We start from the raw sequence: 26,619 nt of genomic DNA, 5'->3' as shown, positions 1-26,619 counted from the left end.
AGTTACCCAAAGACAGGAAGACACATACAAGCTAACTGATCCCCAGCTTTTCACCCTGAGATGAAAAGCTTGAACTCTCTTACTCAATCTTGACTTTCTTCTCCAATAGCAGTTTTTGCTGTTTTTGTGAGAATAACAGAGCCATAGCAGGTAGTGGCCAACAGGAGGAGCTGAAAGGCCCTTTTACACTCTCTTCCATACGTCACATGAAGGCAAAGAACATTTACTGATACAGTAAAAAAAAAAAAGGAGAAAAAAAAAGCAAATCATCATCAAATAATTCTACATTTAACAGGTTTCTGTCAAAGTGCACAATTGGGGCTCTCAGTTACAGAAAAAAAACACAATATGCAAAAGAAATATAGAGATACATTTAAATACAAGTTAAACAAAGAAAACATTAAAGTTATATTCACAGCAATATCTCTAGTCTATCAACACCTATTGTAGTAAAAAGGTGACTTTTACTGACCATGAGCCACATCATCCAAAATCCTCATCACTCAGAACACCCCCGCCGTGTGAGATATAGCACTGCTACACCTACCTACACCTTGAGCTGACCAGTAAACACACATACACACATACACACCTGGAGGTATCTATGGTTACCCCGAGTAACATCTCTACATGTACACAGGTGAGAGGTGCCACCGTCAGTGTGAAAAGTTCTGTTGACAGAAGTTAGCAGTAGTGCAACGCTTACACTAGAACTCTTTGACAAACCTCCTTGGCTCCAACACGAAGACCAGACTGAGTCGTAAAAGTCACACACATACATACATACCAAACATGCACACCACGTATTCAGAGCAGTCTTCGAGTTTGATCTACAAAGGCTTCTCACATCTACAAAACCACCCGCAAGCCCAGTACACCAAATGCACTAACATCGATATGAAACAGACACTAAAGCTACTGTAGGTATAGTACAATAAACATTCAATTATAAAAAAAGACAGACATATATAACTTAAAAAAAATACAAAATAAAAAGTCAGTAATGAGTGTAATAACAATTATAATGGAGCAAAAATAAAGCTTGTGATAACCCAGCTGAAGCGGGGAAAAGGGAAATGCACACGGGAAGTGGAACCAGGTGATATGGAGGGATGTGAGGAAAAAGGAAGTAAGATAGCAGAGCTGACAGTGGCTATGATTCAATATTTTGGTAAGGCCTCTGCTCTTTATCTCTTCTCTTTACCATGAGTTAACAACCAAGAACAACTTGGATTTCTGACTGATACTGTGGGAGAGCAGCTGAATGACTGTTTACCACATTTCTACAAGGTCAAGTCCAAAGAGTTAAGGAAAAAAAACAGAGGACTACTTGTTTCTGTTCTGTACTATATGTATGTATCTGCATGGAGTGCAGTGAGTACGAAGTTAGAAATCTGACATGGCTGCTCATCTGTCAGTTGAAAAAAAAAGGTCTTCTGCTTGCAGATCATTCTTGGCTCATTCTTGTGTGGGCATCTTTCAGTTGCTGCTTTAAGGCACTCTTTTTGTTCATGAGCACAATCTGTGATCATTTCAGCTCAAACCTCAGGATGGGGCCACTTTACAAAGTAATAAAAGCACAGTGTTGGGAAGTACACTCGTAAACTCATTACCTGCTTGTAATCAGTGGCATGATGAAATAAAAACTGAATAATGTGGAGTTTTAGTCAATTTAGGTATCAAATTAGTACTAAATCTAGCATTACATCCACAAGATGTGCAGTTAGGTAAGTTTACAATTTCCTCATTGTCATTTAGAAGCTGTGTTTACTTATCAAGGAGTTTTGAACCATAAACCATGGCCTTCTTCAATATTTATTTTTGGTAATTCAGCTAATAATCATGCATGTTTTCCCCAAATAAGATCCATAACCATAATCTGTTGTTTTTATTCTGTCATACACTTCCCAACCTTATGCAGTTACTACAAATGCAAGGCATGTCTGCCATGTTGATCTGACTCCACTTCAGCTCAGGTTACAGACCAGTCGTCTGCATTATCGACCATTGAGAATTTACACAGAAGGGCTATGGAACCAAGGTACTATGGTACAGAACAGCAAAATATTCAGAGCACCACCATGAGTATTGCTACACGATGCTGTGGGAAAATAAATAAGCTCAATGGTACTGTTGGCTTAACAACAATGTGCTCGTTCTAAAGAAGTGTGTGATTGCGTTTGTGCTGTGCATAGGGTGAACTTGAAGAGCTTAAGTTCTTTAGTGTGTGCTCTCCTGTGAGAGAGAGTGTGTGGTCTGTGTATTTGTTTATGATCAGTGCTTGTGGTACTTGTCATTGTAGCGGTGGATGGTGACACAGCCGTGATAGGAGATCGGTCGCGGCATGGCTGCCACCCCTGTGATGATGCCCGTTGCCGGGTCGTAGCACAGGATGGTGTCGGTTGCTTCGCCATTTTCCCCTCTGCCACCAAGGATGAAGATCTTACCGTTGCACACTGACATGCCACAGCTCTCCTGTGAGGAGGGAGAGACAGAAATTAGAGGTTGCAGCTTCAGTGTATACAAAGTCAGCATTCTTGCAGCTGAAGTCCAGCAGTATGACTGCTCTGTATCCGCACTTTGTCTGTTACCTGTTTATTAAAGGTTTGAACCACATGTATCCAGTAGTCCTCCGCAGGGTCGTAGCAGAATATGGACTTGGTGAGACCACCGCACACATAGATCAGATTGTTGAGGGACACTGCTGTGATACAGCGCTTGGCAATGGGGATGTTGGCCCGTAGTAACCAAGAGTCTGTCTCTGGATCATAGCACTGAACCTGTGACAAACAGTTAGATGTAGTTAGTTGTGTTTATTGTGGTAAAAGAAAGAAAGAAAGAAAGAAAGACATGCTCTCCATATGTCTTTAATAGATACCATGTGGTGTAAAGATAGTTGTTGAATAGAAAAAACTGAAATATATGTAAGTATTCTGCGGTTTTACAGACTGCTCTGTGGGCTGACTTCAGCCTGGTTTTATGTGGGTTTTGCGTACAATCCAAACATTCTCTCACCCACTTGTCTTTAAAATAGCCTCCTTCCAAACAGCATTGTCTCTGACTACAGCTAACGTGAACAACACGAGATCTCACTCCAGCAGACAAGAACCCTTGGGATCTATGTGAATGAGCCTGTTAGCGAATTACAGAGATAAGTAGTTCAAAGGAACTGGAGCCAGCACGAACTCTAGCCCTTTCAGACCACACAGAATCAGGTAGGAATAGTTGGCCACGCAGTTAGAGAAACATCGTTTGTTGTGTTAACTCTTATCAGACTGCCTGGGGATGTGTGTTTTGTGTCTTTGTGGACACACACAAACATATCAGCTATTCCATGGTAGAAAAGAATTGCTTCTTCTGAAGTTTGGATTCCTGCGAATGACCCCATCTTTTTGTTTACTACCAGCATTCCAGGTGTCAGTCAAAACATAATGAACCTATTCCACCTTAGCCAGTGACAACTCTGACTCATGCCTACCTGAGCAGCGCGTGCATCTCAAAACGTCTTGCTTTTCATTTCAGCGGCTGTGAACAGGTTAGAGCAGCCACAGAGCCAATGTGAGCAGCACAGCTGTAGCAACACGTCGTCTACATATTTGGTGTGTCGCCTATTTTTTTTGGTGCCATGCATGCTTCTCAGCAAAAACAGATTCAATTTCAATTCAGTTCAGTTGGATTTATACAGTGCCAAAACACAACTCTGGACTATAGTCTTTAAATTACAGAGACTCAACATCATCATATCATACCATGATGAAATAAAATGAAACATTCTATTATCAGTGGCCATTATTAAAGGCAAACTCAAGAGGTTGGCAGTGGGCGTTATCCTGCTTTTTTTTCCACCTGTACCATCCTATTTCTATCAGCAACATGTCACAGAACGTCACTCTCATCTTATTAAGTAAATGCGTCTCTATCAATGATTCACTGATATTAAATGGAACCAGTAATACTACATATTAAAAAAATTCCATAGAGATAGTGAACAGGATATAATTAAGCAGTAAAACTAGCGTAATCAGGATTAACCTGATCAGGACATGAGCGTTATCACATCAGATGAACTACCAACTGATGAAGTTTAACAGGAAGAGATGCAGTTTCCTTTTCTGGACTGTAACTTTTTATTCTTAACTGACTTCTTTTTCTTCAGTTGCCAGTACAAAAGTGCCCCAATAATGCTTCATCATTCATCTAAAAAATACAATCATGCAGAGTCTGACCTTTCACACACTGTGTGCTTCAGATAAGAACGACCAGAAAGATATTTTACATTTTTGTTGAAGGAAACTGTTCTGTTTCAAAACATACACAGGTCATGCTTTTTAAAATTATTATTAACGCAACCACAACACTTCAGCTTGTCATTTATAAGCATATGGTATTTATAACACTAATTTAAATACATTGCCCTCTTCCCAACATAAAATTGATTTATTATTCAGACAACCCCGTGAAAAGTCTATTTTGAATAAGCCTTTGTGCACCCCCTGTATCTTTGAGGTATAATTACAGAAAACAAGTCATCCGAGACAAAAAACACCTCAGCTGTCATCACTATGTGCTTAAGTGTGAGGTTGCGGAGGGAGTGAGACATCTGTTTCCCACCTTGTCTGAACAAGTGTCGTCGTCGGGCCCTCCTCCTATGACAAAGAGCTTGCCGGCACAGCTGGCCACGGCCGGAGAGCTGACGGCCTCTTTCATGGGAGCCACCTCTGTCCAGCGATTGGAGAAAGAGTCGTAACACTCCACGCTGCTCAGGCGGCTCTGCCCGTCATAGCCACCTACAGCGTAGACCTGAGGGCAGACACACAAAGGGATAGGACATTGAAAGTCATGGAAATTATGAGTAGTATTTACGTGTGATACATATATTTACACTATGTGAACAGAAGCACATTTGTACTCAAGCTTACTAGTTCATGAGCATGAACAATAGTTTCTACGTCAGCACTTAGAGAACCAGTCCATCAGGTGCAGACGACAGATGACGTACTGCTTCTAAAGAAGCACCATCATCCCTTTCCTTGTTGCTCTTTTAACACCACCCTGGATCCCTGTAGGGCACCAGTGCATTTACAAACCTTCCAACTTCCGACTCCGCTCTACTGTCAATAACATTATGATATCTTGAGCGAGGACAGCAATTTGTGAAACTGTGTTATGGTCTCGTCACAATCTGTTAATCCGTGTCCGTGTCCTTTACATTCAAAATAATGTTATGAGGCAGTAACCACATTTTGTAATTAAATCCGAACCACTAACAATACATAACATAACATAACATAAACTTAACTGGAAGCTAAAGCATTACAAGCTGGAGATTTGTGTTGACATAAGGTATTAACTCTAACATGTGCCTTGCGGTTACACGTACTACCCCCCTGGAGTGCAAAGAATGGTCACATGAGGAAAAAATGTGAAGATGAGGCATGAAGAATGGAAGAAAATGTCAGGAATATTGTAGAGATTTACTGGTATGGTAAATTTCTATTTCCTCAATAACACTGTCTGGAAGGAGAACACATCAAGAGTACAAATTGAGTGGCATTACTGGTTATGAGCACAACACGGCTCAATAACAGGCTGGTCTTATGCAACAGAAAACCTTCCAGCTGTTCCTGTATCTCCACAAATCTGAGGCATAAACAAGTACAGAGGTGAGAGAGAGAGAGAGAGAGAGAGAGAGAGAGAGAGAGAGAGAGAGAGAGAGAGAGAGAGAGAGAGAAACAAAGAGTCGGAGAAATGTGGAGGGAAAAACAGGGAACAAAAAGACAGAAGTGGAAGGGCCACATGGATATTTGCATTCAACACCTGGTCTAACTGACAGCACTACCGCCTTTTTTAACTGAAAAGTTGACCTTTGTGATCTTATTCTCTGCCATCCAGGTGGTAATTCCAAAGCACTGCTGTCTTCGTGTGTTTTCAGTGACAACAACGTCAATCCACATTTGGTGGAGGGCAGCTGCGACACCAATTCACTCAATATGGCACGTAGACAAACTGAAATTTGTTTGTTTTCGTACTTTATGCTGATAACAAATGTGAAATGTTGGCTGTTTGTAGGTACAAGTGAAAGAGACACACGAGAAACAAGATAAGAGGAGTGTGTTTGGCATAGAGAGATAACGTGAATCAAGTACAAAGTGAACATGTTTGCCGAGTTTTTAAAAGGATTTCTTTTTCCACTGGTCTTGAAGGGCGAGTTTCACGTAATTTGAAGCCATTCAGGTTTTATTTGCCCAGGTGTCGAGATTTCTTTCCTAATACAGTGGAGTTTTGTTTATGGTGCTAAAAGTAACGGAAAGTACAACATTTTAAGAGAAAAGTGTCCTTTTGGAAACAATGTCCCAAACCTTGCTGTGAACGATTCATTTGAACTACTCATTACCAAAAAATAGTCCCTATAAAAACTGCTGAGAAGGGCTGTGGATTACCCAGAACAGCAGGGACACTAAAGGTAAAGGAGTAAATAAGTTTTCACAATTTGGGTGAACTGACCCTTTAAAGCTCTATTGAGGATATCCAGACACTAGCTTGTTTGAAGACGGTAACGGTAGGAAGTGGGGGGCGGGGGGGGCCCTGGATTGCTCTTTTCTTTTCACCCTCACTGGACAAAACACCCCACATGGTTTCCATACACCGTGAAAGTGTAAGCATATGAATATAGGCACATTCCATGTTAGCTCAATGATGGTGGCACATACTCTGTACTGACCTGAGGTATGTGGCCATCACATAAACACCAAGTCAAACGTGATTCATGACTCTCTGTGGACACGCTCGCTAAACACTGAACGAGTACGTTCACAGCTTATTTTGTGACCGCGTTCAAACTCTTGCAATGGCTGCATGATTAACTGTTTTCTTAGCATCGAGAGAGGTAAGAGGGAGCGACCCCGAAAGAACACAGACTGAGCAGCTTCAGGGAAAAATGACATCCAAGAACAGAGAGAAAGATACAGAGAAGGACTGACAGAGAGACAAAGAGAGAAAGAGAGAGAGTGAAACATTATGATAGATGAGAACAGCCGTCACCAAGTGCAGCCATAACAGGGAGAGGAAAACAACTGGTGACCTATTTTTGCTTTTACTCTATGGAAACAAGACCAGTCCAATGAGACATCAAAGAATGCAGGACACTGAGAACAGTGTGTGTGTTCTTGTACTAATACCTCTCTAAGAAGAAGTTTAGACTTAAGGGGTGAGCGAACAGGTGTAGCAAATGGAAGGTCTGCACAAGTATAGTAAAACAATGAATGCATTTTATGTGCACAAATATTGACACTATGTGTCAATGGGATATGCAAGTTGTTTGAGTAAAGACGAGGAAGTCAGCGTGAGCAAGCACACATGCTCATTATGCAGGCTTGTTTACAACACTTAGCTTCTCCATACCTGCAAATGGAGCGTTGATGATGAACATCAAAAGGGGAAATTACAGACTGAAAGAGGAAATGATTGGAGGGAAAACTCAGGATGACAGGGAACTGAATTCTGAGGAAAAACGATTAAACTGAGATACAAGAGGAAGGTGCTGTATCTTTTTGAGATAGGACGACAGAAATGGATTAACTTGGAATGAAAACATTCATTGGAAAGGCCCTTGCTGACCTCTTTGTGAATGTAATGGGATAAACACTGCAATCAGCACAGTTCTGAGGAAGAATAATAAAAGAAATAACCAGTAAAACATGCAAAGCCAAGGACAAGAGAGAAGACAAAACCACATGTGTGTGACAGATACAGGAAGTGGCTGGAGACAAGAGCCCCTCCTAGGATTTAACATCTCCAAGGAATGTGTTTTCAAGAAAGGGTAAAAAGTGTGTGTTTATGTTTCTCTGTGTAACACTACATACTTATCACTGCCCTGGTGCTTGGTCAGTTTAACTCTTAAGCTGCAGTACTTGGACTTACAGTACATATTAATGGTATGACTGACAAAAACTTTGACAATGCCGTCTTAAATGATATTAAAATAGTGAGTCATAATGTGAGTCAGCAGCAGATCAGTCAGTTTCAACTTCCTTTAGTGAATTAGAGTCAAGTTAAAAGGCAGCCATGTCAGTCTATCTTGTTTTGACCATACAGTACCTTGATACATGACTCACTTTGGAGTTAATTACTGACTTTTATAGCCACAGTGTGACCATCCAGCTGATTACCTCATTGTTGTGGAAGACCTGTGTGTAGTCTGAATGCACGCACACGTGTTTGTTGTTTCTGTGGCTAAGCATTTTGGGTGTTGTTTGGAAGTCATAGAGAAGTCAATACAGTTTGCCCACAAGCAGACATCCAAATCTGCACAGTTACTGCAGATGACAAGAACCCCTCTAAAGTGCTGTTTTAGCCCAAAGCCTTCCTTTCTTTATGTGCGTATACAACTGTGCACGCTTGTATACACGATGGTGAATGCACACACGATTGTTTGTGAGTATTGTGATAGCCTGAGTCACCTCAGTTTATGCTCTGCCTGATTCAACCAAGACAATCAATGGCTGTACTTCTTCCACTCCACTAACAGACAATTACACTTCAGGAACTTTTCATGAGGTACACATGCCTTTGTCCTACAAGTGGTCAACATTTGTTTTGTATTACATCTATATAAGTAGCCTTGTAGTGTATATATTAACAGAGTAAGTGTGCTAAATTATGCTTACGTCTGCAAACCCAGTGTATGTTTACAAGCTTATCAAGGGTTCTCACAGCCATGTATGGCCACTCCAGGCTTATGTGATTGAGCAGAGACACGTGAAACATGATATGGGCAAGTCGGCTAAGCTAGTCCTTAACTTGGAAGTGTGAAGTGCTGGCACACGTCCATTAAACTCTCACTGCCCTCGACCAAGAATGTCCACCTAGCCTCATACTAGAGACTGTAAATAGTAACAGCTCTAAAGTAGAAGCAGTGATCGAGGATTAATGATCAGCTCACGTGGAGACATTAAGTCCACTCAAATTTCATAACCAAACTGGTGTCAGATCTCTGGCTTTAATCTGGCATACAGTATATGTATAGGGGACTATTTCTATGTGTGGGGTAGGTAATGGGTGAAGCAGCTGAGATGTTCGAGTAGCTGAGATACTTTCTTATATGCTGATGTTAAATAAAGACAAGCTTCTTTTTCTCTGTTGAAACTGCTCCTGTGTATCCGGGATGTGTGAGATGAGTTGGCACCAGTTGTTCACAAACCCTTGGGCTACAAACGGATACGTCACACACAAAAATAATATCATTTTGCTTCTTTTCACAAGGTGCCTTCATAGACTAACATGGAAGATCACTGATGGCAGAAAAGGCAGAAAGCCAGAATGGCTCCTCTAAGGCACATGGTTGTTACAAAATAAGAAAACAGAGGCAGAGGGCAGGGTCTCTGCAGATACAGGCAACGCCACACATCTCTAGAGGGATTTTTTTTACAAAGATCCTACTCATTCTGTCTTTAATGTAAATTGTCACCAAGTATGCAAAGTTTGTGTTTGAAATTCCTCCAAGCCCGCAAGTAAGAGAGCACATGTAGCAGTGGGATGAGATGTATGCCTGAAACGAAACATCTGATTATCTTTCCAGCAGGTGATTCCACAGAATTTCCTAATTTTGTAAAAGTCCACCCACTTGCGTTTACCTCAGGTAAGTTAATAACACATAATTAAGAGGATGACTCATTTGTTCTGTAAGCACACAACACATTTTCCTGAGAAAACAAACTGCTGCTTTATTGAAAGTCTATGCGCTGGACTTGTGCTTGTATGCTCAGGGGCCACGGTGTGGCAACAGAGGCATACATGTAGCTGACGTGCACCTCTTGTAACTATGTGTGCAGGCAGTGAATGGCTATGAGATACCTGACCACCTGAATGACTACAGAATATTATATTATAATATTTTTAAGGAAATACTCAAAATATTTTGTGATAAAACCAATTTTACTGCAAACCTTTTGCTCACTGTGATAATGGCTTCATAGTTGCTCCTTGTCATATAGTAAGGGAAAAACATTATGTACGACACAGCTATCTAGTGTTGCTTTTGAGTGAAATCTGACACCAAACTGTAAATCAGCCATCACAGGCATCCACTGTGGGGTAACCAAGCACCCTGATGGAGATGCATAAATCTGGCTTGAGGCTTCCTCCTTACCTTGCCAAGCAGGACACCCATCTTATGTCTCCAGCGGCCTTTGTTCAGAGAAGCCACTCTGATCCACAGGTTGAGCTGGGAGTTGTACATCCACACGTCCCTGCTGTTGATACGACCACCTAAAACCAAAAAGGGACAAACGTGCCAGACGACTGTTAATATCTGAATGATACTTAAGACTATTTTCAGTTTGAATGAATGACAGGCAAAAAGTTAATTTAGAACTAGGTCAGATTGTTATCATTTTTAATCCAGCTGAATGACAGAAAGGTGAAGTAAAACAATAAACCTGAGCTGCACTAAGTGAACCGCCAGCTTCAGAGAGTGTGTTTATTTAAAAGTGTTTTCACATTTTGTGACTATTTCTTAATGTTTTGTCTCCTAACTGGGGCAGAGTTGTAACTGTCTTATCTTTGAAATGAGCCTCGAGCAAATAAAAGGTTGCCACACACGCATAAACACACACGTGCAGGCGCGTGTGCACACACATAACACACGCACCTCGCACACGCACACACACACACACACACACACACACACACACACACACACACACACACACACACACACACACACACAGGCAGTATCACATTTCATTATGTATGCACAGGTGTTGAATAACCATCAGTTTTTTAAAAGGTCTCTGAAGCAAACACACCATAATCAGGAGCTTTTGCAGCGAACAGAGCTACTACAGAATGACTGAGGGTCTTATCTGCTGTCTCTGGGCAAACATGCACTGTAAGAAGTTGAAGAGAATAATAAGAGTCACCCGACTAGGCTACAGCGTGACCAAGAAGCATAACACATGCATGCACGCACACACACGTGCACGCCTGTCTGTTGATTCTCCACAGACTAAGAGAAGAACCAAATGGATTTTTAAAAATATAATGGGTAGCAGAAGCAAACTTTTCAACAAGGAGGACAGGCAAAGACCTGATGAAATGTAGGTTAACCAATCAAGACCAGAAGAAATCAGTGCCAAATTGAAGTTAAAGAAGTCATTTGAAAAACTAGGTGAAATTTGTGACCACTGGGCTGCTATTAGATGCAGCAGCCATTATCTGCTGACTTTTATCCAATGATAAGTTCAGAAGAAGCATATCTTGGAGCATGGCTGTAGTGCGTGTACCAGTAAGGACTGAAATTGATCACACAGTGTAAAATACAGATTATGAAAATTAGTAGAGGTACCCACAAACCACACCTCTCCCTTTAAAACGTGGTGCCTTTCAGATAAGAGCAACATGATCACGTCCTGAAACTAAAATCAAAAATGTCTCAGTCCAGTATAATTCATTGCGGTAACATCTGCAATTTGCTGCTGGGTGTTTTCTTTGAACAGAATACATGTGGGTGGTTAAATGGAGCAATAATGCAGGCATAAAGAAAACCTGCCAGTGTAAATAAAGGTGTCTAGGCCTCTTCTCTATTCACATTCAAACAAAGAGGAGTTTTTTGTGTTGTTGGCTAGCTGACAGACAGACTAGACAGGTGGGTATACATATTAGGCATGTGTTTCATCCTAACAATAAAAAAAAAAAAACACCTCCACCAAAGTTAATCTAATTAAATAAATCAGCGACTATACATGTCTAACGCTTCTTGTTTCTGATGGGGGGTAATTAATGTTGAGCCCTGTTAAATTATACTGTAGCACACAGATGAAAGGAGACAAGGGAAGGAAGTTAGTTGCAGCATGTGTCTGCTCGATAATCTGCTGGGTAATGAGAGAGCCAGACAGTCTGCTGCCCCTGAGGCTTCTGTTTTAAAGATTTGCATGACGGAAACATGTTGACAGAGCCGCACTTAAAAGAGAGCCTTGCAAACCTAGAAAACTGGTTAAAAGAAAATACTACATTCCAAAGGGGGTCCAACTCCAGTTGGTCGAGTCCCACCCGCTCAGATGGGGACAACCACTGCTACTAATCACTGTTCTTACTGAGGCAGTGATTTTGTCAGGTCCCAGTATGATTTGTGTGGCAGCTGTCTGTGAGTTACGCATCGCTTGCAGTTACACATAGTTACATTGTTAATGCTAATGTGACTATGACATGCAACCCTCTGTAATGTATGACGCAAGCACGGGTGTTTCCAGCTCATTAGCTGATAAGGCATTTTCCAAATTTGTTTAATTCCATGCGGTAGAGTCGGATAGCAGAGAGACATTTATTTCACTTTGCCACATTACACCAAACCTAATTTATCTTGTGAGATCATACCATAACTGAGATCATGCTGACTGTGATCTTAAATGCTCCTAAACTCAAAGCATTTTGGATGGCCCCTCTGGATGTGACAAAGAGGCTGATTACAATGTTATAGATGTGAGAAAGTCAGCGGTGGCCAGAGTCCATGTCCCCATACAAAACCTAAGAGGTTTTGTATACTCAATTGAGCCACGTCCTATTTAAGACCACAGCTAACTGCAGCTGTGCTAGAAACTGGAGGCCCTCCAAGGTATTTGTACCAGTTCCCAGTGAGGAGAGGAGCAGACAGACATACAGACAGAATGGAGGTATGTGTGGGAATGTAATTGAGAGGCTGCAAGATAAAAATAAGACAGGGGAATAAATGTGTCAAGGCATATGGGGCAGAAAAGAAAGACAACAGGGCAATGACGATCATAATATGTTAGAAAGTAGGATAGTAGTGTGTATGAATGTGTCTGAGACCGAGAGATGGGGGGTGGGGGAAGGTATGTTGACTTTTCCAGGCTGTGCTTGAGGGCAGATTGATAGCGAACACGTGAGGCATTGGCACAATGACAGCATAAAAATTCATAAACACTGCACACTCTTTGCTCATGCTCAAGCATGTTTGAGCATGAGTGGTCCTAGCAGGCACATTAGATCTTCTGTCAATGCATATTCCTGGAAACAACTTTGCAAAAAAACCTTTTAGCCTCAATGCCCTCATTGCCCATACAACAACCATACAGAACTGCATCTTGTACTTGTTGCATGTGTTGACATCAATGTTTTTATCTTTAGAAACTACCTTCACCCAGACCTCATCGGTTATAATGAATGATGTAATACTAATGACTTGTTTAAACTAGATTTTTTTTTTCCACCACAGGAGGCTTACAACACATTTGGCCCATGCTAAGTTCCGAAAGTGCAGCAGCTTTGCCAGGAGGTAATGGCAGATATAATATTTCAGATTTAGGTTTCTTTGAAGCCAATCACATCACAACCTATTGATGGAGTCTAAAATCAAAAAGGGATGCTAGACTGCTGCATAAAGGAGATCCTAGAAAGCTGCTGAACCGATGTAAGAGGTGGTGACCCTGATGATTGGCTAACAGGAAGAGAAGACTGAGCTGGCCAATGAAGGCCTCTCCCAGCTCTGAGCCTGGAGTGTGCATCCAGATGTTGCTCTCATATTTTCCTTCAACTACAGCAGGCTGTAAAAATAACACAGGGCAAACAGCTACCATGGCCTTTCCTGCCACTCCACTGGGGGATCAGATGGCAAGCCATGCATGGGCAGACACTGACCATGTCCCTTAAGTGTACTAGAGTTTTTTTCTTCTTGGGTATGACACAATCTTACACTTATTAACAGAAACTAGACTTTCTAACAACAACTTTTAGAAAAGGACAAACAAAGGACAACATGCTGCAAAATGTTGGCTTCAGCACACTTCAGAAAAAAATATCAATATTGAGAATTTTATGGCTGGCATTCATTTCAAGCATTGATGGGACCATGCTATTGAACTGTTTGAAGCAAATGCAGCAGCGTCTTACCTGACACCAAAATGTCATTGCGGAGGGCGCAGACAGCATACTCTGACTTGGTGAACTCAGGCAGTTTGGCCAGTGATCTCCACTCTCCTGTGACTGGATCATAACATTCAGTGTAGGGCAGGTTGAAGCCCCCAACTCTCTCACAACCCCCCACCACCACAATCACCTCAGAGTAGCCAGTCGACCTGCACAGAGGGGAGCAGGCAAGGTTAGACAAGGGGAAGGAACACATTCATAGAAATACAAATGCAACAGGAACATGTTGAAATTACAGACACGACATCTCATTAAAATGCTATATATTTGTAGGCCTACATCAAGGGAATGAAGACCTAAAAGCACATGCCAAAACTTGGAGGGATTTCTAATTACAGAAGGTCGACATTTATGCCAGGGCATGAAGAGGGTGGTGATTTCCACAAGAATATCTTTGCTTATCTTCAAGGTAAAGTTCAGCTTACAATGAAGGTATCAATCTATGGTACAAAAAAAACACACTTGGGGCTGAATTTCCATGATCACAAAGCTTTCCGATTGTTGGCTGTTCAACACATGCCGTGGATATGACCACATTTCCTACTGGGAAGCAAATTAACAACAGCTTCTTTTCTTATTGTACCATTCAAAAAAGACTGATGCCGCATGATGTCTACCAGAGGTTTATCTTTGTTCCTATGTTCCTTTGCCCTTTCCCCCACATTTCACTGTTTGTTGCTCAGTATGTCAGAGAGTGTAGGTCAGACACAGGTAGGAAATTCTGGTGGTTTAACAGGCTTATATACATCTGAGAGACATATAGCCCAGGAGTGGTTCGGCTTAGTGTGTGTGTGCCTGTGCATGTGATAATTAGATTCTCAAGGCTTCCAGAGAGAATTGGAACGCCGCTGTAGGCACAGAAAAGAGAGAACCAGGCATCTGTTTTGAGCAGAAGTGGATTTGGCCCTCAGGGAAAATGAAGCCGACAGTCCAGAGACTCACTGCATGATTGGCTCGCTGATCTAACAGATCTGCCTGGATACTGACAAAATGCACTTGAGATACGCATTGCACAGCTTTAGAAACTGACTCACCGGCACTTTAACCCTTACAGCAGGTCAAACACAAAGGCAGCTGCACTGTTGTTGGTTGCACAGCTGGCTACCATATGGTCTGTTTGGTATCTCATTCACAAGGTTTCAGTCAGGGCAAACCTTTGTCCTTTATCAAACACTACATCCAACTGAACACTCTTTACAAAAAAAATAAATTAATTAAAAACCACCAGAAATAAGACACCATTTGGTTAATAGGAGTGAGGTGAACAGGTGGGGACACCAACCAAAACACCAAAACACATGAGCAAGGTGAGTTCCACTGCTGGTATGATAACAAGACTCAACACTTCATGATTGCCTGTTTCTTGCACCACATCATCGTCTTTTTCTAGCCAACCAGTCTGTGCACCAACATGCCCTGCCTCCCTCATTATCATTTCCATTTCAAAACAGGGTTACAAAACATGGCTCAGTCAATCACACGTTTGTCTGTTCAGCACAATAACACTCCCTGTCTCTCTCGCTCTCTCTCTCTCACGCACACACTCGCACACACACACACACACACACACACACACACACACACACACACACACACACACACACACACACACACACACACACACACACACACACACACACACACACACACACACACACACACAGACACAGACGCAACAACAACAATGCCAGGAGCATCAAGTTCATGTGCAAGTTGTAACCTCTGGCCATACAATGTGGGATAAAAAAATCAAATGGACTTACTGCTTAAAAAGACATGTTTTCTTAACTCACTCTGGCCTCTGTCTTCGCACTGGTACAAAGGAACTGGTGAACCATGTGACTTCAGCATGGTATACACTATATGCATTTAATGAGTCCAACGAGTCATACTACTTCTACAAGCCAAAATGTTGCGACAGGATAAACTGACAGATGACTAATGTCTGTGTCTTCTTTTGTAGATAACATCTATGTTAGATTATCTGTGGCCTTCCTCATAGCTAATAAATCAACATTTAAGTTACCTGCGTGGCCGAGTTCTGGGTGACATCATTTCATTTCCAAGCACGTGGTAGCGTCTGGCTTCGTGGAGAAGCTGGTAGCACTCTGGAGCATTCTGGATGAGCTGATCTCCCTCCACCGTCTGAACAAAGTAGTTGGGGTGCAGAAGGGGCAGGCGTACATGGTGCAGAAGGGCCTTCAGCATTGGCCTTCTGTGCTCCACGTTGTTGTACACCCATCGCATCACCGCTTCAAACACCACCTCTTCCTTACCAATGGCCAGCTCATCACTGCCAATGTACTCTTCCAACTCTTCCCTGCGTAAGTCGAGGAACTCCTCATGCTGAGCCACTTCTGAGAAGTTGGCCAGGGCGTAGCTGCGGCAGCGGCTGGCGAGCTGCTTCAGGGAATGGGCATCTGCGAAGCGCTGGATGCCCAGGCAGTTGCATGGGTCCAGCTGGTCCTCCAGGAACTTTGCACAGGCATCACGCAGTGTGGAGATCTGGAAGAGGCTGGAGGTCTCAAAGAGAAACTGGACATTCTCTGTGGTGATCTTGGCGCGGCCGGTGTAAACATAGGCGAGGAAGGAGTCCATCGCCTCAGCCAGGATGCCATTGATCTCAACCAACATCTCGCGGCTCTCCCTGTGATCATTGCAGAACATGGCTCTGAAATAGGAAGAGCAGGCAGAGAGCACAGCGCGATGGCAGGGGAACTCGCGGCCCTGCACGCTGATCACAACATCAGTGAACAGGCGACAGTCGCGAAACTCATTGAAGACCTGCAGGATGCCCTCTGAGTGGGATGAGCCAGAACAGAAATCCAACACATCCTGGCAGGCTAAAGTTTTGGAGTCAACCTCAAACACCTTAGGGGACAACAACATGTATGAAGATTTGTAAAAATTAAAACAAATTGTTTGACATGAAAGATGTTGGATAGAAAACAGAAAATGTTTGGTTGTTAACAGCACCTTGCGTTTGACAGCTGGTGAGTCTCTGATCCCAGAGTCTTCTCTGTTCATCCTTCTGCCAAGAATCAACACCATGGCGGCCACCTTCAACGTAGACCTTCTCTAAAGTTTTTAAGAACCTGAGGATGGATGCAGTATGGTACTCTTACAAGAACATTTGATTATAATATACACCGATGTCATGGCATCCTATCAGATGTAGTAAAGGGGATAGGTAAGAAAAAGTCATTAATTCATAAATAGCAACCTAACTGGATCACTGTTGTACAAATTGAGACCAGTCACCACAGAACATGTGTCTGAAAACATGTGACTCCCACAAACAGTTTTCTGAAGCCCGTGGGGGAGTGTTAAAATGTCTTAGCTCACCGTGTAAAAAAAGTAGTTTCAAGGAATGAAATGTGAGCTGCACACAAATCTCGAAACAGTTCCTCCAGCTTATTGCTACTGCGAAACAGTTGTGCCCTGCAGCACAATTAACTGCGTGAGACTGAAGATGACAAAGAGAAACAGGCGGGAGAAAGGTTGAGCAACGGCTGGTAGGCCGACCTACATGTCAGTCAGGTTTGTTTTGAAAGAGAGTGGGGGCAGGGATGCTACAGGACGTAATCGGTGAACAAATCCAAAGTCAGTGCTATTGATGACCTTGAGTCATGTTAGATTTTAGTTAAGGCTGAAGTCTCTATGGGTAAAAGCACTTACAGGCAACAACCAAAGTGCTCCGTGTATTCTGCTTTGTTCACATGCACAAAGACTGTGTGTGTACCTAGGACAGCTAATATTCTTGAAGATATTTACTTAAAACATTATAGACTCTATAGGAGACTCATACACACTCTTATCTTTGGCCATACTGCATCTGTTGGCAGCAGGTCTGGTCTTTGCTCCTGTGAGGTCATTTATCTCAGACTATTTTTAAACTTGCTCTACAGACTCAACCTATTCACGTGCGTTACTTGCAGTCAGCAGCACCTCCTTGAAGTCATATAGACAAGAGGACAGGTTTATCCAGAGGTGTCTGACGCCTCAAGGTCTAACTTAGTGACTAATATCGACCGAGGAGGAATAAATGACAATAATATAAAATACAACGAATAACATAACACGAAATAAGAGTGTTTTTATTGAGTGTTATGTTATTTTTTGCTGTTATCCAGGTGAAAAAAAGTAACAATGAAATCGACAGAGGCATATAATAAAAGTATACACACATAATTTCTTATTTTATTCATTTCTAAAAAAACATTTAAGTGTGGAAATACATATTTTCTCCTTCATTACTTAAGTGCTATTTAAAATCAAGCTAAATTTATGTATGTATATGACGCTATAGCTAAACAGTGCGTGTCTCAGGTTATCGGACAAAAGAGACTTGCCTCGTGCCGACCGTTAGCCCATGACAACATACCTAAAACAACAGTTCTTGCCGTTGCTTTGCTCAACATATTGTCACAAATTCAAACGGAAAGTAAGAAATAATTCAACTAAGACCTCATAAACGTGAACAACATCATTCGTTATAGCTAGCTAAAAGTTGTTTACCTTGTGCAGAGGGCTCCAGATCAAGTTTCCTCTTCAGTTGCAAGTGGAGGGAGAAAAAAATAAGGAGAAAATTAATGTGTATCCAAAAAAAGTTTCTCAGTGTATTTTACAATATCCGCCCTCGAATAGTTATGGCAAACGATGTAAGATGTTACATAGCGGGGACATTTTGATTTTCAGGTGATGACAAAAACAAAGAGCTCTAACTAGCTAACAGTAAACACAAAACCAATATATACTTGTCAGAGAAAAAAAAAACAGCCCACTGCGCCCACTCAGCTGCTGCTTCCGGTGCATCACGGGTAATTGAGTTCAAATGAACGTGCGGTCCTTTACTTTTTGCTCGATGAGAGACGACACTTCCCAGGCGCCTGTAGTTCTCCACGTGGCTGTCCTTTGTTTGCAAACAAACTCAACTTTTAGTGGAAAAAAAGTTCATAACGAGACGAGACAGCAGGTTGAGCAATACAAAGAGAACAACAGCAGTTTTATGACATTACTTGTTTCAGCGTGTAGACGATTGTAAGCAAGCCAGTGTTAACCGTCAATGGGGCAGAGAAACGTAATTATACACTTACGAAATGAGGAAAATGTCGGCCTCATGTACATAGTTGATATATTTAGCTCGCACAATGGCAAACACAGAAGGCATATGTGTCGAACATAATATAGTTGTAACGTGATATAATGGACACGTGAAAACAGGATGAAACGCAGCATGCTCCGCTTTTTTTCAGGTGAGGAGGAAGGAGGCGCTTAGTCGGGACAAAGGATGTCACAACTTCTTCACTCAGTTGCAAAATATTTCTGAGAACTTCACGTGGAGTTCCACGAATGCTTCCACGGTGTTATCAATGAACCTCTCTACAATGTTTTCAACCAAATGCGTAGTACTGGGGAGAATTGTGCCCTCCCTTCACACACCATACTTGTGTATACATACTTGCAATATCTATCTATCTATCTATCTATCTATCTATCTATCTATCTATCTATCTATCTATCTATCTATCTATCTATCTATCTATCTATCTATCTATCTATCTATCATAGGTGTTCATTTAGGTTGAGATCAGGTGACTCATTTATACTCATGAAAGCAGTGACCCCTTGGGCCATATGGATAGAGGTATTGTCATCCTGGAGGGCACCACTCCTATCAGGAGAGGTGTTTCAGTAAAGATAATCATCCCTGTACTGTTCTCTTGTTGTATGCTACACATGCACTCTCCCACTTGACAATATGGTGAAGGGTGACTCCTCTAAACATATCACTATTTTACACATCTCTGTAGACCAGTGCCAGTGGTTTTTGCACCACTTCTCAAATGTGCATTTGTCTTTGTAATGAAGGGTTTAATCACTGAAGCTCTGCTCTAATATCCCTCTGTGAAGCTGATGAAGGGCTGTTCCTACTGACAGTCAGATCATGTCCTCCGCTGACATTCTTTTCTTTTGTCTCTTGTCTGTCCACATGCACACACAATGCTGTCTTTCTCCTTCTGTGTGCCACTACTGTGTTGACCAAAGGTACATTTTCTTACCTGATGTACACACATTGTCAGTCAGTCACAGGTCTATATCCTTGAAGTCACACAGGTACAGTGAAAGGGCAAGCTAACGACTAATATACACGAACAAACATCCGCAAGTTGAGACACATGACAACACAACAGCAACTCAATGACCAACTTCAGGAAATGCACAGAATGGGCTCAGACTTGGAACAAGTCAGTGTACCGCACAAGGAAGTTTTTCTTTTTTTTTTTTGACCTCCTGGCACCTGATGTACGAGTTCACCAGAACAAAACCATGTAATCAGAGAGCACCATCAGGAAGATTAGCAGGATAAGCATCACTGCCAAGAGCAAATATGTTCATGGAAAACAGGTAAGTCAATCAGTACAGAAATGGATCAGAAATCATTACAGGAGTGCAATTAAAGCACCATGGAAACTGATCCAAAAATGGCAAGAAATAACAAATGTGATATGTGTGCCGATCTGATCCACCTGCAGATGTAGAAAGTGAGCACCTGGAGCTCATGTTTAGAGCATGTGCGAAGGGACAAAGGCCCAGTGGCTTACTGATACCAAGCAAGCACACCTACATTTGCTGCAGGGGATAGCAGTGACGCAGCTCAACGGATAGACAACGTGTCCCTCTGCTGTTGAGTTGTTGTACCAGTTACAGATGGCACACAGCAGAGACAGAAAGAAGTCCCTGCAGCCAGGATGTCTCATCATGACTCATCACTATCCACCACACCTTCTTATTAAAGGGTAGGTTCTGTTTTTCTCTCCTCCAGTGCCTTAAATTTCAAAGCCACTAAGTCATTTGTTAATGATCTCCTTGGACATCTAGCTTTAGACAAACATGGCTTTCAGGGTAAGTGGAGTTAAGTGCTTTGTAGCTATGGTCATAAAACTGAGTGTCGAGTTTTAACACGGCTTTTAGATTACATAATGATGATAAAATACATATTTGGGTTGTACAGTTTATTGTAAAAAATGTGGGATTGATGATGCCTCAACATTGAGATGTAGATGGGAAAGCAATGGAATTCAGCATATTCTCATTATGAACCACACAGGGTAAAAAGGGCTCTTATGACCTCGAAAAGAAATCTACAAAGTAGCAATTATCTACAAAACATGCAAGCTTAGTAAGACAATTAAGTGCTTTAAACTCACACAAAGAACAAGTGAAGCAAACACAGGGCAGCAGCCAGTGAGAACACAGAAGACCTGTCTAGCATTGTCTCTGAGAATTTGGGGGATTTAATGAACTGAAGAGGAGTTTATGCTCTGTACTTGCACATAAATTACACATGGTCTTTCAGAGTCATTATTCCTAAATATGACTGCTGTAAGCTAAAAAAAAACAACAAAAAACTGAATTAGACAACAAGCAAAAACATTTTAAATGAAGAAATAAAATGTGAAAAAATAGACTCTTTTTGGTGGTTAGTGAAAAAAAAAAAGTGGTGGGGCTGCCCTGGGGACGCATGACCTCAGTATTTCTAAAATGCTGGCTGCCGCCCTTGTAGCTTCACTTTCATTTGGTGGAGAACGACTGAGGAAATGAAATAAATCACAAGTATTTCCATTGGAGAAATGTAATAAATATGAAAAATAGACAGTTCAGGAGTGTCTCTCTGAAACTGTGATCTGGCTGAATGTCCTGTGCTGGTGCAGCAGCTGCATCAGAGTGACAGAGATCTCCCGGTACCTCAGCCCATACAGGTATGGAGCGAACGCCCTGGGCAGCAGCATGAACACACACGTATTGATTGTGCTGATCCACACACGAAAGTCTTGACTTATGTCCTTCCTGTGGAACAGGAAGAGCTCCAGGGCGAAGACAAAGCTAGGGGTGAAGTAGAGCAGCAGCAGAACCCCGTGAGCCAGCAGCGTGACCCGGGCCCTGGAGTAGCGGCTCTGCCAGATGCCCTGGCTCCTTGTTACCATGTAGAGCCGAATGTAGCAGTAAAAAATGAGCAAAGCACAGATGACTGCTGCTACGAAGAAGTAGATGTGGATCCCCATCACGTGCTTGAGCTGAACGAAGCCAAGGGAGATGAGGACCAGACAAACAGCCAACTTTTCATTGGTGTTTCCCCTCTCCACCTCCATTATGATCAGCAGGGTGAAAGGGTAGAGGGCCACCAGCACCCACACCCCAACCAGTATGCAGTGGGTGCGGGCGGGCGGGAGAATGTCATGGTAACGGAGAGGCCAGCGAACTGCGGCGTAGGTGTCCACCACCATGAGGGTGACAGTGAGGATGGCGCTGCAGCAGGCGGTGACAGTGACAGCTGTGATCAGCTCACAAGCCAACCACGGGATGTGAATTCTCACAGTGTTACAGATCAGCATAGCCAGGTTTAGGATGAGGAAGAGCATGTCTGCTGTCAGGGTGTTGGCCACCAGCAGGTAACGTGTCTCCTGACGCAAGGCACGGGACAGAAAAATGCACGTCACGAGAACGGCGTCGATTAGCAGGGTGGCCAGAGTGACGACTGCGGTAGGGATGAAAAAAAAATCGAGATGCCACCTCCGCAGACTGTCCACCCAGTCCTGTGTGAGGTTTGCAATTAGTACCGATGACGCCATTTTGTCCAGTGGAGACACAGACACTCTGACTGAGGTGTGTTTTATGGTGTGTGGACTACTTCCTCCGGCAGCTTCCTGTGAATGAAAACAACACAAATGAGCATTAACAATCGGAGCGGACCACCTTCAAAATGCAAGCATGCAAATGCATACAAGTTTCATATACAGAACATTTAATTTCATTTTTTCTACTATAAGCAAACATGGGTTTCAACATGAAGGAGTGTTAATTTTGTCTTTCAACAATATCTCTATAGCTGCACATCATTTTGGTGTATTGCAGGCAGGACAACCCTGTAATATATATATTTTTTTCATGCACTGTTTGATTGACTCAGTCTTGATCAAAATAGCATAAATGTAACTTTTGTAATGCTCCAGACTAAAATAGCCCAGATCATTCAAATATGAAGGCCATATAGAAATGGACTTGAAAATTTGGGCGTTGCAAATAAAAACAAATGCAAATGAAGTTGTAAATAATTAACTCAATGTAAGAATAGAAAACATTACATAACAGCTTTACCACTTACTTTAGTCGCAATTTGTAGGAAACAATCATTTTGAAAGTTTCAATATCTGCCTTCACTTTTGAGTGCAGCATCAGTATTTACCAGATAAAACTTAGCGTCACAGGGAGTCACACAAACATGATAATTAAGCTGTGACGCCGCAACAAAATGCTTTGTTTCAGTTCAATCTATGTGCTAACACTCCAACTAACAATTTATTGATTGACCAAAGGTACATTTTCTTACCTGATGTCCAGAATAGAAAAACCTCTCTGTGTGGAACATCCATTAGACTTGAGGCTTCTGTAAGTCAATGGGTGTTTTGTACAACTCGTCTCATCCACTGGCCTTATCTGATGCACTCTTTGTTGACTCACACAGATAATACAGGGACAGTGAAAGCTACAGGCACTTGGCCGTCACACAGTAACGGGGTGGAGCGTTCATCCACTTAGCTGCTCCCTATGCTGTCCCTTTTTCGTTTTCTACCCAAGATTTGCTTGTAAGAACTCATTTGAAAAGCATCAGGATTAAATTGATTAGCTACATAAAAATAACCACAACATCACATTTCCGTGCGCTTTGAGATGAGAATTGTCTGTCGCACCGAATGACGACCCTCAGTTCAACAGTTAAAAGGAAACTTTTTATTGGTTACCATCACATATGTCATTTTCTCTCATCATGTAATTTCATCTTTAAATTAGTTCTCTCAGTCACTCTGTCACTGTCATTTCGTCCTCCTCTTCTTGTATCCACTTTTTCCTCCAGTCTCCTCATCTGCTTCATCCTCCTCTTCCGCATCCTCATCATCCTCATCACTATCAGCTTCAATGCTGCCCTGCTCCTCTTCCTGCCATTCTCTTGCCACCAGTCTCTTAAATACATCATACTCCTCCTCTGACGCCAGTGCAACTTCTGTGAGGAAGGTTTCCTGGTCGACGTTAAGGATGCTGTCCAGTTTGGGGTTAATGATGCTCGTCTGTCCTTTCTTGTCTGGGGTCTGATACAGGCCTCTGCGCTCCAGAAAACAGTGTCGCTGGCGCACCTCGTCCAGAGTGAAACGGAACAACCTGGACTTCACCATCTCTGCCTGTTTGACACCCATTCGGAAGTAGACGTACTGTGGAGGGATGCGTTAATGCATGCTGTTACAAACAACAGACAATGATCAGCTTGGGCTGGTAAAAATGACTAAAAGATAACCCCAAATAACACCAAAAAGATACTATAAATAGCTCGATATATATTAAAAGTAACACAAAACCTGAAATGTCATTTCAAAGTCATACACCACTAAATAACATCACTGTGACTCATTCACAGGCTGGTGAACCAAGAGATGCAGAGTTCAACAATGGCCACTAGAGGGAGTACTACAGCAGCGTGCCAATTCCAATTGTTGATTTCTTGTGAACCAATCACAGCAGATCTATACAATCACCACAGTGTAAGGTGGGCACCAAAGGTAAATGTCACCAATTCAGTATTGAAGTTGCGGTGCTGAATAATGGCCTGAAAAGTGTTTTTGCAGAACATTATGATGTCACAGTGAAGTTGACGTTGGACCTTTTGGATAGAAAATGTCATCACTTCACTATTTTATCCTAGAAGACATTTGTCTGAATTGTCTGTATGCAATCAGTCTGTAGTTTGAGCTGGGCACAGCCTGAGTGAACAGGAACCTCTCTGCAAGGGCACAGTCTATTACAACTATAGTGACATTTAATATGATGTTTGATCAGGTTTTAAGGAAGCCAATAAATCTGCAGTGGACCATGGAAACAGCTGCCTGTCTCCAAGCGGAAAATTAATTCAGCTGTAATTAACTTCCATGTATTTCAACAAGGCCTGCAACGAATGATCATTTCCAATTTGATTTTGAGTTAGTGGTCAATAATCTAGTCTGAAAATAGTAAGAAGAAAAAAAAAGTAACAGATCAAAGACATACTATTAACTGCCTAATTTCAATTTTCTTTCTATCTCATTAGTAAGTCTGTAACTCAGTCTTTCCAGTCTCATTTCTCTCCTGTTTGGTTTACATGCTGACCTGAAACTTGTACTCCAGCTGACCCATGTTTTCCACCACTATGGCCGGACTATCTCTGAGGATGTCTGTGACCTGCTGCACAGTAAACAGGCACTTCTCCCGGAGGAACAGCACTGCATTTTTTATTGTCTTCACAGGCACAGTCAGGATCTGGGGGTAATGGGCCACCACTCTCTGAAGACTGCCTAAAGGGGGACGTAAGGGAAAACAATGATTAGATAATCATACTGAGCAAGTACTTCCAAAAAAACTAATGCATCAACAGTGTTAGGATCAACGGTGCTGTACAAATATGATCTCACCTTCACCTAAACCTAGTTTCCGCAGGTTGCCTATACGCTGCTGAATCTGCGATTCCTTGACAGTGTAAAGTTCAGGACACTTGTTCAGCAGTTTCAGCACACTGGAAGGATTCAGGCCCAAGACAAACAGAGCTGTGAGAATTGACAGAGCATGTTTGGCAGCGCTTCCTCCTCTGATTTTGGATACGTCCTCATAGATCTGCTCAGCCTGGGCGTCTGTAAATCCCATTTCCACCAAAGAGCACACGGACAGCCCCGTGTCAGGCTTCCCGGACAGACGACTGAGTTCATGGCTGTGATGTGCTGACTGCATGGTGCTCTGGCTTGTAGAAGAACACACTGATCGGCACCCGATGCATAGAGGCTGGAGGTGGCATCTCCCAAACCGAAGAGGACTGAATAGAGAGGAGGTCGCGTTTGTTACAGCCCACCGAAGAACCTGAGGGAAAAATCACACGCTTATAAAAACTGACAGCAGTTATGTCCCAGGTTTAATTCCTGTTGTTGAGTTATCGTGAGCAGTCAGAACAGGACGATGGTTATTATGAATTGTTACAGATTAGCAGAAGATATGCTAATAAACAAGCTGCGATATTAGCCTAAGTTAGCAAACATGAAGGTTAGAGCGGAAGTTTGTGGGCTGTATGGCTCTAAGCTGTTTCTACGACATGTTCGAGGTATTTGGTTCATCAAATTAAACGTCATACTAACTATTAATTTTAAATTGAGTTGAAGGAATGTTAAAATTGTCATGTTTTGTTGCATTCTGAATCACCTGGCGTGCAGCAACTCGGGTACCCATGCTTGTCCGTCGCACATATAATTCCGTGTTTCCGCTTCAACGCCGCGTAGAGGACAAAGGTTCCGCTATGTTCTGCTTGACGAAATGTGAATGCAGGGGAAGGCAAACAACAGCAGTGCAAAAAAATCTATCTTATTCTTTTATTCGACGGAAAATGAGGGTTTCTATCGAAGAGGAAAGGGACGTTTATATGTCAATGTGTTTTCAAAGTTGGCCTAAAAACCAGATTGCTGTAGGCCTGACAGATGTGTTGATGCACATTGTGATTTGTGAGCTAAGTGACAAGAGTGAATGAACAGACTGAGATGGGTTGTGTTGTTGTATTTGAATGTTTTATTCAACAAAAGAGAACTCTGCATCTCGTTGCTCTTTTAAGTC

The 26,619-nt window shown here is 42.3% G+C and overlaps 3 protein-coding genes across 4 annotated transcripts; all 3 read right to left on the bottom strand.

The window, feature by feature from the left end:
• Positions 1–18,726, bottom strand: klhl24a (kelch-like family member 24a). The gene is made up of 8 exons (XM_070974553.1): positions 18,460–18,726; positions 16,918–17,036; positions 15,968–16,812; positions 13,906–14,090; positions 10,148–10,266; positions 4,612–4,800; positions 2,592–2,780; positions 1–2,475 (listed from the first exon to the last, which is right to left on the bottom strand). The coding sequence occupies exons 2-8, from the start codon at positions 16,990–16,992 to the stop codon at positions 2,275–2,277; spliced, it is 1,803 nt and encodes a 600-aa protein (XP_070830654.1). The 5' UTR covers positions 16,993–17,036; positions 18,460–18,726; the 3' UTR covers positions 1–2,274.
• Positions 18,727–21,455: 2,729 nt separating this feature from the next.
• LOC139339373 (probable G-protein coupled receptor 148) lies at positions 21,456–23,412 on the bottom strand. Its single transcript, XM_070974958.1, has 2 exons — positions 23,333–23,412; positions 21,456–22,649 (listed from the first exon to the last, which is right to left on the bottom strand). The coding sequence occupies exons 1-2, from the start codon at positions 23,369–23,371 to the stop codon at positions 21,603–21,605; spliced, it is 1,086 nt and encodes a 361-aa protein (XP_070831059.1). The 5' UTR covers positions 23,372–23,412; the 3' UTR covers positions 21,456–21,602.
• Positions 23,413–23,710: 298 nt separating this feature from the next.
• Positions 23,711–26,260, bottom strand: mterf4 (mitochondrial transcription termination factor 4). Of its 2 annotated transcripts, none has more exons than XM_070974658.1 (4): positions 26,215–26,260; positions 25,440–25,878; positions 25,138–25,322; positions 23,711–24,209 (listed from the first exon to the last, which is right to left on the bottom strand). In XM_070974658.1, the coding sequence occupies exons 1-4, from the start codon at positions 26,239–26,241 to the stop codon at positions 23,817–23,819; spliced, it is 1,044 nt and encodes a 347-aa protein (XP_070830759.1). In that variant the 5' UTR covers positions 26,242–26,260; the 3' UTR covers positions 23,711–23,816. The 2 variants fall into 2 exon arrangements, with proteins under 2 accessions (XP_070830759.1, XP_070830760.1); XM_070974659.1 differs by having other exon boundaries at positions 25,440–25,834; positions 26,215–26,236.
• Positions 26,261–26,619: the final 359 nt, after the last annotated feature.

This window comes from Chaetodon trifascialis, chromosome 11 (genome assembly GCF_039877785.1).
Source record: "Chaetodon trifascialis isolate fChaTrf1 chromosome 11, fChaTrf1.hap1, whole genome shotgun sequence".
Classification (NCBI taxonomy): Eukaryota; Metazoa; Chordata; class Actinopteri; order Chaetodontiformes; family Chaetodontidae; genus Chaetodon; species Chaetodon trifascialis.
Note: the sequence above shows the minus strand (reverse complement) of the source record. Positions and strands in the feature narration are given on the sequence as shown.

What these genes read in the sequence shown, in the direction of transcription:
- klhl24a (XM_070974553.1), bottom strand. Translation starts at nt 16,992, where the DNA reads ATGGTGTTGATTCTTGGCAGAAGGATGAACAGAGAAGACTCTGGGATC. An exon ending in CACCAGCTGTCAAACGCAAG is followed by an intron (nt 16,813 to 16,917) that starts GTGCTGTTAACA and finishes TTGTCCCCTAAG; the next exon opens with GTGTTTGAGGTTGACTCCAA. An exon ending in TTCAAACCTTTAATAAACAG is followed by an intron (nt 2,476 to 2,591) that starts GTAACAGACAAA and finishes CCCTCCTCACAG; the next exon opens with GAGAGCTGTGGCATGTCAGT.
- LOC139339373 (XM_070974958.1), bottom strand. Translation starts at nt 23,371, where the DNA reads ATGTTCCACACAGAGAGGTTTTTCTATTCTGGACATCAG. An exon ending in TTTTCTATTCTGGACATCAG is followed by an intron (nt 22,650 to 23,332) that starts GTAAGAAAATGT and finishes TTTCATTCACAG; the next exon opens with GAAGCTGCCGGAGGAAGTAG.
- mterf4 (XM_070974658.1), bottom strand. Translation starts at nt 26,241, where the DNA reads ATGGGTACCCGAGTTGCTGCACGCCAG. An exon ending in GAAACTAGGTTTAGGTGAAG is followed by an intron (nt 25,323 to 25,439) that starts GTGAGATCATAT and finishes GTCCCCCTTTAG; the next exon opens with GCAGTCTTCAGAGAGTGGTG. An exon ending in AGCTGGAGTACAAGTTTCAG is followed by an intron (nt 24,210 to 25,137) that starts GTCAGCATGTAA and finishes ATCCCTCCACAG; the next exon opens with TACGTCTACTTCCGAATGGG.